The sequence below is a fragment of the Battus philenor genome, unplaced genomic scaffold, assembly GCF_028537555.1.
Source record: "Battus philenor isolate CCGP_79_NKW_IND1 unplaced genomic scaffold, ilBatPhil1.0.hap1 SCAF_6, whole genome shotgun sequence".
In the NCBI taxonomy this organism is placed as follows: Eukaryota; Metazoa; Arthropoda; class Insecta; order Lepidoptera; family Papilionidae; genus Battus; species Battus philenor.
In genome coordinates, this window is record NW_027181726.1 from 14,931,392 (window position 1) to 14,944,268 (window position 12,877).

The 12,877-nt window shown below is 35.1% G+C and overlaps 1 protein-coding gene across 1 annotated transcript; it reads right to left on the minus strand.

Moving 5' to 3' along the window:
- Positions 1-3,344: 3,344 nt before the first annotated feature.
- LOC137930578 (apolipoprotein D-like) lies at positions 3,345-10,369 on the minus strand. The gene is made up of 4 exons (XM_068773870.1): positions 10,185-10,369; positions 6,610-6,740; positions 4,596-4,798; positions 3,345-3,499 (listed from the first exon to the last, which is right to left on the minus strand). The coding sequence occupies exons 1-4, from the start codon at positions 10,305-10,307 to the stop codon at positions 3,345-3,347; spliced, it is 612 nt and encodes a 203-aa protein (XP_068629971.1). The 5' UTR covers positions 10,308-10,369.
- Between the last annotated feature and the right edge of the window lie 2,508 nt (positions 10,370-12,877).

Consider the following 12,877-nt stretch of genomic DNA (forward strand, 5'->3'; position numbering starts at 1 on the left):
GATTAAAATGAGCCATAGATAGAAATAATTTTATGAAACAATATATTTTTATTTAAAGCCTTCCATAGTTAGATTAATTGTAATTTAAAGTTATATCGGTCAGTATATACTTTTTATGCCATAAAAGAATAAGTATAAATGCATGTTTTTTTTTTGTTACATATAGAATTTGCAATTTTATATTAATTTGTTAACACAATTTCAGTAAAGGTTGTGTTTAAATATTTTATTAGTTTTTAAATTGGTAAATTTAATAAATCTGTTGGATTTAATTTATTTAGATCTTTCATACTTTTTTCGGTGTTGATTTTATGAAAATGGAGGTATTTAAACATTAAAACCATTATATATGTAAAATTTATTTATGAGAATGCATGCTTGTGAAATTTTAAGGTGATTCGGTGATATCAATATGTTAGGCGCAATTTTATTTGAAATAAAATTATTTTAAAAACCCTGGGTTATTATCAGAGATTGGATATAATTGTGAATTATTTTACAAGCAATTATATCTAAGAAATTATAGAGTTGGCTTCATTGCAGAAGTGTCTTTTTATTTTCAGAGTTTATTTTTTGTTTAAATCGCATGGTTTTTTCTATTCAAAAGTGTTTTCTATATTAGTATATTTGTTAATTATAAATGGCAGCTATCAGCTTACCAGTTGAATGACTTGCTCATTTTGAACTTTTTATAAAAAAATGTAATTTGTAATTTATTTTAAAGAGGCATTACGCATAATGAATATAACTTATGGGTGCAATAACTTTGGATAAAGTTTACAGTTCTGATGATAGATGGCATTGGTAAGCTTTGTAATCAATAATTGGAGATCGTTGTATGATATTCAAATATATATTGATATTACATTTGAATCTATGTCAGAGATTCCTGTACCTTTTTCTCATAGATCTCTTTCAATATTTAGCTGGTTCCGGTGGATCCGTGTAGATACATTACTCCCGTATTTCTAAAACACGGCCAAAAATGTACAGACTGCGTAATTAATTAAAGATAAAATTTATTTATGTAATATTGGAACATTAAACTTGTTGTGGAGAAAAAGCAGGAAGAAATTTCACAACAATTTTTTTTTTAAAGTTTAACAATACAGATTTGTGCATATACACTATCAGATATAGCTAATCTGAAAACAAACTTGGCAAAATCATTGACAAGGATTCTTGTCATTTAAATATACGTTCATTAAATGAGCTTTTTCTCTCAATTTACTTTTAATATGCGTTTTAATTTTATAAATGGTAGTCAATTTTTATTATAAATTTTATTAAACAATCTGATTCCATTTATTACAAATGAATTTTTTTGCAGTCATAACTCTGGTATATTGGTATACGATAAATATTGCTTATCGATCTTTGGAAAGAGGCAATCGGCTAATTTCGACTTCGTAGAGCATTATCTCTGTCGCACGACTACAAAACGTCACATAAGTAGTGTTGTCTCTTTCCAAAGGTCGATGTGCAATATTTATCGCCGGATATTGTATGAAAGTTTTTATTTTTTTAATTAATCTTGATACATATAGTATATATATTGTGCAAGTTTATACAAACATTGAAAGTTGAAGTCAAGCTATCATATTAGTTCTTGATTATTGAAAGCAGATGAATTTAGATGGAGCTCCTCTTACGAATTTTTTAACCTCATTTTTTGGTGACGTTTTGTTGTTCTTCGAGTCTCCCGTAGACCTTCTGGGTTCCACTTGGACCACTAAGAACATGCATATCCCAGATAAAAACTATATTATTATAATCTATGGTATATTAGAAAGTTGTACCATAAACAATGTTTAAAAACGTCTAGTTAACTTGTATCACTGTATAAAACGATTCAATGTATAAAAATTTAAAGTGTAAGACTTGTGTGTATAGATTTAAATCTGACTTTATTGTATTTTCGAACTAATATATTTCTCTGTATCGTTTACTAAACCTGTCGGTGTATATTTTTTTTGTTGTAAATAGACGACACTATTTTTTCAAAAAATACAAAGTGTGCTCGATTATGTTTTTTATTTATTCAATTATCACCTTATTAATACATATGCGTCCGTATTTATCATAATTAACTAAACAGATTGGAATAAGTCTTCAAAATATATTGATATGCAAAAAATACTTAAAAAAATAGACTGGTATAGTTTTTGAATCAATGTTGTACATACGTACAATACCCAGCGATAAATATTGCATATCGACCTTTGGAAAGAGACAGGCGGCTAATTTCGGCTTCGTAGAGCACTATCTCTGTATGAGATTGAGAGATGAGTTTTTTTAAGCATACAGCCTTTTATAAGATTGCGCGCAGGGGAAGAAACTTTTAAATCGCGAGCACTTTAGGTGTCTAAAGTCGTAAGTCAGATGTTTCCTCTTAATTGCGATTAATTTCTCTTTAGTTTTTTTTATATTTGATGCGGTCTGATCTTTCTTTCTACGATGTTGTATATAGTATTTTTTTATTGTGTAACTTATAAAGGAACACATAACAACTGTCGCGAAATACGCGATTTTTTCGGACGCGTGGTTAGTGCAATTAAATGTATTAAAACTCTTTTGGCACCCTGACAATGTATTGTCCCTATGTTATTTTACTTTTTTAAGTTGAAATGCGAAGCAGATTGATTGTAGATTACACTATTTATGACAGTAGAGTTTTAGTGTTGTGTATTATACAGTGTAATATGTAAAGCGGCGACAAGAACCATTATTTACATGGCATTAAATCAGGGTTTTTTATGGCCCTCGCTGTGTGTGTCGTTTTATTTACATTAATAATTTTTTTACAGTACTTTGTATTTGCGCGCTATTCTTGCATTCTTCTTATTATCTCTATCTTTCTTTTCACATTTCTTCTGCCGTTCTCTTTCATTCGATATCATTCATTCCTCGCCTCATTCCTAAGTTTTACCTTTATTTATTTTATTTTATACGTTCTGTTCTATATACATTTCATTTTGCTTTATTTGATTTATTATTTTTGACTTTTATTTCTAGTAATTGCTTTTTGTGCAATTTTTCTGCAAAGTTCGAGGAAATATTGGTTTCTTTTCGTATTAGCGAGGTCATTAACTCCTCGCAGATCTTCATGCCTAACCAATTTTTTTAGGTTATATGTACTGCTAGTGTAGTTATAAGGATAGTTATAAGGTAACAACTGTAACTAATTTTATATTTCTAAGCTTCTAAGTTTGTACTTTCTTACTGCCTTTTGTTACTGTCTATCTCCAATAAAGTAAATAAATAAATAGTGTACGTTAATAAATAAGCGGCTGATGGTGATGAAATTACGTAGGGGTGATTAAAATAAAAGGCAACGTGTCAGTCTAGTTAAAAGAGGTGGTGTTGTAATCGATGCAGTGGTTGTTCTTGGAGAGGATGAGGCGGTCGGGGTCCAGGCCGCGGTCCAGCAGCGCGCCGTACACGCGGGCTCGCAGACGCACGCCGAGCTCGCGCCTTCGCCCCAGCACCCACATGCGGTCTGCCAACACGCATTTATTTTAATCAATATATATTAAGGCTTGTAATCCCACTAGATATTAAGAGGTATACGTGAGCATAGTAATAACCATGTAGTGCAAAACAAACAAAATCGCTGTAACATAACTCCTGAAGATGCCCCGTGGAGGGGTGAAACACGTGTTGAGTGGTTTGGCGGTGGCGGTTGTGTGATTCGCATTGTTTGCCGCATACGCATTTATCAGCGGGCTGGCAGGCGGTGCACTTTGTTGCACGACTACCACTGCATGTGCGGAAGTGGCAAAATATTGGTCCTTTTCTTACACAGTAATAACCTACTATTTTGCAGGTAATGACAATAACAAGTCCAAAGTAGAAGCGTGTATATTTATAATATTGTATTGTATCTGTAAAGTTTTTGCAGTTAGCCTTCAGGCTTTTACAGCTTCATCGGTAAAGAGTTCACGGAACGGAAGGGTCCGTGATCTATACTAAACTGAAGCATTCGGGTTTCCGAACCTGCATTAGACACTGGGAGGCTGAGGCAGTAGAGGCGAGGTTTTCCTGGGCGAGTCAGTGTTGTTGTTCGTGTACTGAGTGTGGAGTGAAAGTATGGAAGGTAGAGTGGACCACTCGGCGATCTAAGGAAGGATACTGATCCTACCTCGGATCGCTGTTCGGCGGCGTCGGGAGGCCGAAGCCGTTTACGTAACGGACGGTGGATGTATATAGATAAAACTTGGCCCATATTTATACCGATTATAAAGACTATGAAAACAATAATCAACCAATAAAAACCGTCAGCTAATCACAAGGCGAGTAGTATTGTAGAGCGTTCTGGCGTGGGATTCCCCCGTTCGATGCGCCGTTGACGAACGAAGACGCATTTTAGCACTTACACAACATAAAGAATAGTATTTTTCAATTTTTTATGTGCCATGCCTTCGTAGTCGTTCTGAAACTGTCATGCTTCCATATTTAAAATATGTATTTTTTATATTAAAGCAAAAGGTTTGAACTCGTGTTGAGTCAACATTCGAATTGTTCACCTATGGGGCGTAGGCTCCACGTTGAAAAACACTGATATACGTATAACTAAGAAAATATGATGTACTGACCGGAGTGGGCCACGGTAAGGCTGGTGCAAGACCACAGCAGCGCGAACTGGTCGTAGTCGGTGTCGAGCACGACGTACTGGCCGGCGCCCGGCAACAGTCTCCCGATCATGTAAGGCACGCGGCTGTTCACGCGGTATCGGAAAGTCGATGCACCCGCGTGGCTCAGCACGCCCACGCCACGCGTCCGCGTCGCACTCCCCGTCCTGTGCTCACAAGTTTATTTACAATTTAAAACATACATTGAACATGTAACTGACATAGCCTAGCAGATTGGTAAGTTATAGTGGCAGTGGCCATATCATGGCCGCTGATGTCTTAAGAGAACCACGCTTAGACGACCTTATAAAGGTAGTAGTAGTTAAGAAATGTGATAAAATAAAACTCAAATGTGATATATAATGTATTATAGAAAATAATTAAAAATGTAAAATAAAAATGTAATAAGAAAAGAGGAAAGAATGATAGATGAAAAGAGCAAAAGAGTAAGAAAGTAGAAATGTAGCATGAAAGATAGATAATAGACCGAAAAAGAGAGTAAAATATGAAAGAAGAGAGAGAATATAAAAAATCATGTGAAAAATTAAATTGCAAATAAAGTCCCTGTCTCACCATAAATAGGGGTACGAGAAATAAATAAAAAAATAAAGGTAGTTGGAAGACGCTGGAGGCGGGCTTATACATCTATTTGGGAGAACCACGTCCAGCAGAGAACTTCAGTATTTAATGGAATCAGGCGTTATTTTGCAGAAGTCTATCCTAAGTAAGAAAAGGACCAATGTTTAGCCACTTCCGCACATGCAGTGGTAGTCGTGCAATAAAGTGCACCGCCTGCCAGCCCGCTGATTAATAACACAGACTCTGTGTTCGGCACTAATCGGTGTAATATAACTCCTGAAGATGCCCCGTGGAGGAGTGAAACACGTGTTGAGTGATTTAACGGTGGCAGTTGTGTAATTCGAATTGTTTGCCGCATGCACATTTATCAGCGGGCTGGCGGGCGGTGCACTTTGTTGCACTACTACCACTGCATGTACGGAAGTGGCTAAATATTGGTCCTTGTCTTACAGAGAACTTCAGGTTGAAAGAATGACGTATAGATTAAAAACAGCAAAAATATGTTATCAATTTGCATCAGGTTTTCAGATTGGATTTCGTTTTTGAATTACGCTGATATGCGATCTGTGTCCCAACAGAGACGACATTAACAAGGTTCCTTGATAAGACACTGTTTTTTTTCTGTTGAAGGAGCGCCTTCAGGAAACATCGCATACACTTAGCTTAGATACTTTAATAATAGAGAATCTTAGGCGTGAATAGAGGTATCCTATCCTAAATGAAATGAAAGACAGGTGTGTTTTATATATAGAATTATTTCTAGGACCGGTAGGCCTTGGAAGTAATAACAACACGAAGTCCAAAGTTTTTCTTCACATTTGTGTGTGTAAAATAAGCCCTTATTTATACCGATTTAATACCATAACAAACAATGGTCGACCAGAAAGAATCGTCAGCCAATCACAAGTCGAGAATTATTGTAAAGAATTATATTTCTGTGGAATTCCCCTTTTCGATGCGACGATGACGTAATGTAGCTCCATCAGAAGTGAACCTCATGACAATTCCACATGGAACGCCATGACGGAATGATTGTATTTTTCAAAGTTAAATGATTATTTATACACCTGCGACAAAATGTCATGGAACGTTCTTCCAGCCGCGCGGCGCATATGACATCTTCATGTTGGATTTCAACCGATTCTCGATATTTGTCTTTCAATAACACAATTATTTTTGCGACCTTTGGAACTGGAGCTGCCGATAAAATAAGAATATTCAAATGGCAGCTGGCAGCAACGCGTCCGTATGTTATGAAGGGCTTATATCAATCAATGTGAACACGGCTTTCCAATTTATATATGCGTAATTACAATTATGTATCATTATTTTTTAAGCGAAGTTAGTAAATATTCAACATTGTATTCGTTTAGAGTATATTGGAGAGAAAGTTACGTACCATCTGTTGGTGGTGTCGATTGTGATGAGGAGGTGTCCTCGCTCATTGAGCTCCACATTCAGCTGCGTGCAGCTCGCGGCCATCTCCATCAGATAAAAAGACCGCTCCACCTCGTACCACGTGCCCAGCATCTGACGTCATGGATATTGAATATTAATACTCCAAGGTGTAGGAGGCATAGTCATATTTAGGCTACCAGATGAGGGGTGCTATAGGAACTCTATGGTTTAAGGAATATGTATATATATATATGTGTGTCGGTAGGGGCATTAAGGTGTTGAGGAGATCCTCAGAAGAATCAAGATCATGAAGTAGATCGAAGAATTGCTTATCATAAGTGATAGCAGGCGGGGCACATTGCTCATGCAACCGATTGCCGCTGGAGCTGAAAGGTTTATTATAGGTACAAAGCTATTAATAACAATAATTTTTTTTATTAACTATTTTTATTTTTACGCTCTCTCTTTCATCCTTAATATTTTGTTTCATTCTCACAGCATTCATTTACACATCCCCATCCATCCTTCCATCCTTCGCCACATCTCTTAGAGATTTTTATTATTCATATTTCCAATAATTATTATAATTGACATTTTTATGTACTTTTCTTCAATATTTTTTTATATATATAGTTTTTCTATTTTTCTAGTTTTTTATGTAACATTTCACGGTTCTTCTTATTCCGTTTTATTACATACTATTTCCATTGTTATATTATCTAGTGGACATCACTGAGATAAGTGCATATGAGATGGACCGTTTGAGAATAGAATTCGCGGCCTATGATCGCAAGCCTAACCAACCACTGAGCCGCCACGCACAAGTTTAATACACATAACAGATGTTAATTAGATGCATAGTTCACCCAGTCCAGCTGCAATCAAGGTGAAGGTGAATTGTATTTTGTTTGTTAATCGTCCGCGATGTTCCCTTACGATTTAAATTTATAAATACACTATAAAAATAAGTAATATTTAAACAACAAACTCGCTAACAATGGCTTTGACTTATAATACAATAAACGTTGAAACTAGTGCATAACCAATATATTAGGGGGACCGGAAAGTAGTATAGCTTTCTTAACCCTTTCCACTCCAATGTCGAGTGTCACTCGACACTGATTTTGTTCCACAAGCTCAACTGTCGAGTGATGCTCGACATGGTGTAATACTTCTTTTTGCGGAAAATTTTAAAACAGGAAAGATTTTTGTTACTAATATGTTTGAATCACGAATGAATGAAAGATATTCTAGAATCGCAAGATACTATAATTCAATTAAATTTTATCGATGCTACATAACAGTGGAAAGGGTTAAGTCATACGACTACATTTTATACAAGTTTTTATATCTAATCAACAATATATTCACTTTCGTTATGAACAACCTTTTGCCATCTAGTATACAACGTCTTCCAAGTACGTAATGACCTACCAAATGATAATCAAATATCGACATGCTCAGAAACGACATTATTCCCCGCCCCCATATAAACAATTTTTAAGAGATTATAAAGCACAGTAATGATTTTATCTATTGTATTCCGTTTAGACCGGACACTTTTTACTACATAAATAGCATTTGTGGCTTCCATGAGCTTGAGGCGACAGACCGCACAGGCTGCCTACCCTAAGACCTTTAAGGTAACGAAGCCAGACGAGTCCCGGGAGAACCAAGACTGGGTCCGCGCGACATACTACAAATAAATTAAAAACGCATTTTAAAAGTAAATTGACGGAATAGGCTTATATTTCAATAAACGAATATTTAAATGACAAGAATCCTTGGCAGTGATATTTCATTTAGGCTATGTCTGAAAGTGTGTATATCTATGTCTCTGTATAGTTAAACTTTATGTTGCTGTGAAGTTTCTTCCTGCTTCTTCTCCACAATTATAATACCTTGCGAAGCAGAGAATTAAGAAATAAGTCGTCGATCAATAAGAGTTCTGTTAGAAGTTCCAATGATAAATGAATTTTTCCTTTTTATTTTTTTTTAAATTCATATTTTCTGAAATATTAATATACGACTAGATCTCCCTCCAATCTCGAACCCGTAACAATTGTAAAGACAACACTTTTCTATCTTCTAACAATAAATAATAAGTTGACAATCAATATGAGTTCTGTTAAAAGTTCCAATGTTCAATAAATGATTTATTTTTTCTTTACTGTTTCACTGGATTGGAAGGTCGCTGATCTCTTAGATCTTCGGCGGACGTGGCATGACCAGGCCTACAGACCCCATGGGGGAATCTCCCCTTAGGATGTTACTTGTTGACAATACCCACATGTTTAGCATTGCGACAAAAGGGCGCCTGAAAAGGTTGAACCTTAATTTGGTCGGATGGAATTAAAAAAATGACAGAAGATACTTCAATGACGTTTCTGTCTAGTATGATTGAGATGTATGTTGAGAAAGTTTGTAAAAGTAATTTTTTTAACGGATTAGATTGCTTTTGGAACCTTAGTTGCTTCCTTTCCAGTTGATGTTCCTGGAGGTGGATGGAGGAGCTCAAATTATTACTAGTTTCTATCAAAAATGGCTCTACTGATACTCTCTCTTCTCTTAATGTATACAACACACAACACTACAGTTCAATATAATCGATTCAAAATGTAAAATAATGTGAACAAATGAATAAATTCATTAAAATAACAAATACAATTTTAACATTCAATTTAACCAACAACTAATTGAACGGCGAATGTTTTTGCTTAAAACTCAGAATGCCTTTTTTGTTATCACATCAAAGTTTTCACAAGTCCGCCAACAGAAGTGTCATAAGGTAAACACAAAACAAATGAAATTCATAATATTTGAATTTAAGCATTATAATTATGTTATTTCAAAAGAAATATCGATTTAATAATCGTAATTAAAGCTAATAATTAAAGTTTAAAATGTAAATTATTCTATTGTACTAAAATATTTATGTTTTTTGTTATTGACAGAAGTTTGTTATAGCGTATGACTTGCGAAGAATTCATACACATTCAGACTTTGTTATCAACAAAGTGACATGGAAAACATAAGGGAACTTTTAACTTACAAATAAATTACAGATTAATTAATACATGTACGTAGGTATATAACAGTTGGGTTGTTTAGAAGAAATCACAGTTATTTCCTATATTGTTTAACATTTTTTTTGTTGAATGTCACCAGTAATTTACTTTCATTAATTATCTATGCATATTTTACTTTTAGAATATTATTTATTTATTTAATCTGTGTAATGATGACAAATGTCCATTGTAAATAAGAAATTTGAATTTGAAAGAAAAATAGTGTAATGCGATGTTTTATTATTAGAAAGATAGAATAAATTTAATATAAATATTAAAAACAAAAGTGCAATCTAGAACAATACACTTTAAATTTAATTTATTTATGCTGAATCAATGTATCGCTGAGCAAATAAATTTTATAGAAATAGTTACTGTCAAATTGGACTATCGGAGCAATCATCTTTTGTATCATAATATGTATTATGCCTTGCAGTGGACGTGAATCGGGTGACATGATGATGTTTATATTACTGGTATACGATAAAGAACATTCCAGTAAACTCACCTTTTGAATATCAAAGTCGGGCAATCGTGGGTACACGGGACATTTCCCGAGTCCGGTGGCGAACACATGTCTCAAGGCGAGGAGTGAGTATAGGATGGAGCCCCAAAGGCGGAAGTCGCCCATTGCAGTTCCTTCGATAAGGACCGCGTATTTTGTAAACAGTCGCGACGCAAACAGTGCGGCGGCCCGGCTCACTAAGCACTGGCCCTGGTCACGGGGCGTCACTCGCGGACTCATTTACATTCCGATTGTTTTATACTCAACGATTAATACGTCAGAAACTGCTACCTATGTTTTTGATACACTAGTACATACAATTTTCCTTATAATGTTCCTATTGTTGGAACACAAATCTTTTAGCAAGAGGATAGTCCACCGCCTGAGATAAGAGCAGATAGAGCAGGTTTTTCAGTGGTAATTTCGTGTAAGACTATAACACAAACAATAAAATGATTCTCTATTCAACTCTACCACATACATTTAACCCAAAACCAGAAAAGTTTTCCGACAATTAGATTACACTGTATTGTCTTTCGTGATGAAACTGTAGTGTCTATAGAATTGGGCGTTAATATCAAAACAGTTCTTAACTAATATGGATATTTTCGTAAATAGTGTAAATGTATTTGAATGACAGAGATTCTTTGAGATTAAAGGCACCGCCTCCATCTGCTTACGATTTATAATACATATTGTAAAGCTCTAGGCTTTTTGAAAATAGCAAGTGTCGAGTTGTTGTCGTTTCTTCACGACGCATATCTACCTTCGGAAATTGTAAAAAGCGTCATGCAGGACAATCACACGCATAGCCAAGTGCAGTTCGACACGGTCCTTGTCCAGATATTCACGGGGAACGGGTTATCTCGGAGTACCTTCATCGGTTCTAGCTGAAGGAAAGTCCCTCGTGCTTCTGTGATCTGGGGATGGACCAGACTGAGGTGCACCTGGTCACCTGGTCTTGCATTTGAAAGACTCGGGAAAGATCTCTAAATCGAAAGAGAGAGAAAGATAGAAAGCAACATCGCCTCATGAACGAAGAGAAACGCCGCCCCTCATTTCTCAGATTTTGCAGTGATATTTTTGAATAGGAAAAAGCTAGGTTGGGTAAGAACTAAAACTAGTCAGAAAATAATCCAAAAGAATATAATAGTATAACACAGTAAACCAAAAATAAATTATAGAAAAAAATGTAAAATGTATGTATATATGTCTAAAATACAAAGTAGACCAAATAAATTTTTCAGAAAAATTTTAACTGCGATACTGTGGATAAGAGAGCGAGGTGAGGTATGGATGGATGTAAAAAATTAAAAAAGTACAAAAGAAATTGTGATTTAAGACAGAGAAAAGAGCGGAAGAAAATGTGATTCATGGAAGAGGAGAATTGAACAAAAGAAATAACTAAAAATATATTAAAATGAAAAATGGAGTCCCTGTCTTTCCTAAGAAAGGGTTCACTCCTTCATAGTGGTGCATTTTGTTGCACGACTACCACTGCATGTGCGGAAATGGTTAAATATCGGTCTTTTTCTTACTTAGGATGGACTTCCGCAAGGTAACGCCTGATTCCATTAAATATTAATGAAATGTCACAGGCCTACCCCAAAGATATCTATAGTAGAATACACCATAATCGCCACGCTTGGAATGCAGGTTAGCGATCGTGACGCTGCTGCCCATCCTTTGAAAACTTATAAACAAGGGCGGCGAGTCTTAAATAATTATTGCATAAAGTATGAATTACATAAAATTGTACCACGGGATTGGAACCCGCGACCTACGATGTCAAGTCTCAGTTTTTTTACCGCTGGACTACAACTTCGTAGTTAGAGAGTATCGTTCTCAAGTTTTTATATTACATAAGAAGTGCTTAACATTGTAGTTAGATTTTTACTTGTTTTTATTCAAAAACACAACCGGTAAAATTCCGTTTAGTACGTGGCGGTATCATAGCACCCGTCGCCGTCTCGTATCCGTGAGCACAACGTTACGTATAAAAGTCACCAATGTATTGTATATAAATCTACATAAAATTTTATTTAAAATACACCCGAAGCGGTGTGACGTTGCGCAAGTCATCACAACGCCACCTCACTACCAACAAGAAAGCGTTAAATATTAACCAGTCATTCGCACAGGCGAAAATGAAACTAAACATGTGGTCTTAAAGTTTAATTTACATCGTCAAATATTTACAACATTTTTTTCAACTGAAATAAACAATTTTTAAGATACACAAAACTATTTTTTAATAACAATAACACCTCAACCTTCATAATAGTTTAATGTCTTACAACAGTAAATTTATTAGCTAATTTATTCATGTGATTGTCTATGAACAATGTTTTTTTTTATTGTCAAATATTCTTATAATTTTATGTAAGGACGCGTTGTCGGATCGATCCTGCCAGTCTTCGAGGCCTGGATGCAGCGACGAGATGAAAGGTCCATCTACTGACTTACGCAGGTGATCACCTATACAAGGCCAGGGCTACATACCTTCAAGGGATGCCTAGCGCTCTTCCAAGCACTTAATGTTTTGTGGCTAAAGATTTGTTTGATGTAGCTATTGGTAGTATTTCTTCGATTCATTAATTTTGACATAATAAACAAATGAAACACATCGATACAAAATTTTAGTTATTTTTTTAATGTACACTACATCCAAAAAGATTTTATTATAAGTTTATACG

What these genes read in the sequence shown, in the direction of transcription:
- LOC137930578 (XM_068773870.1), bottom strand. Translation starts at nt 10,307, where the DNA reads ATGGGCGACTTCCGCCTTTGGGGCTCCATCCTATACTCACTCCTCGCC. An exon ending in CCGACTTTGATATTCAAAAG is followed by an intron (nt 6,741 to 10,184) that starts GTGAGTTTACTG and finishes CCATGACGTCAG; the next exon opens with ATGCTGGGCACGTGGTACGA. An exon ending in CCTTACCGTGGCCCACTCCG is followed by an intron (nt 3,500 to 4,595) that starts GTCAGTACATCA and finishes GCGTGTTGGCAG; the next exon opens with ACCGCATGTGGGTGCTGGGG.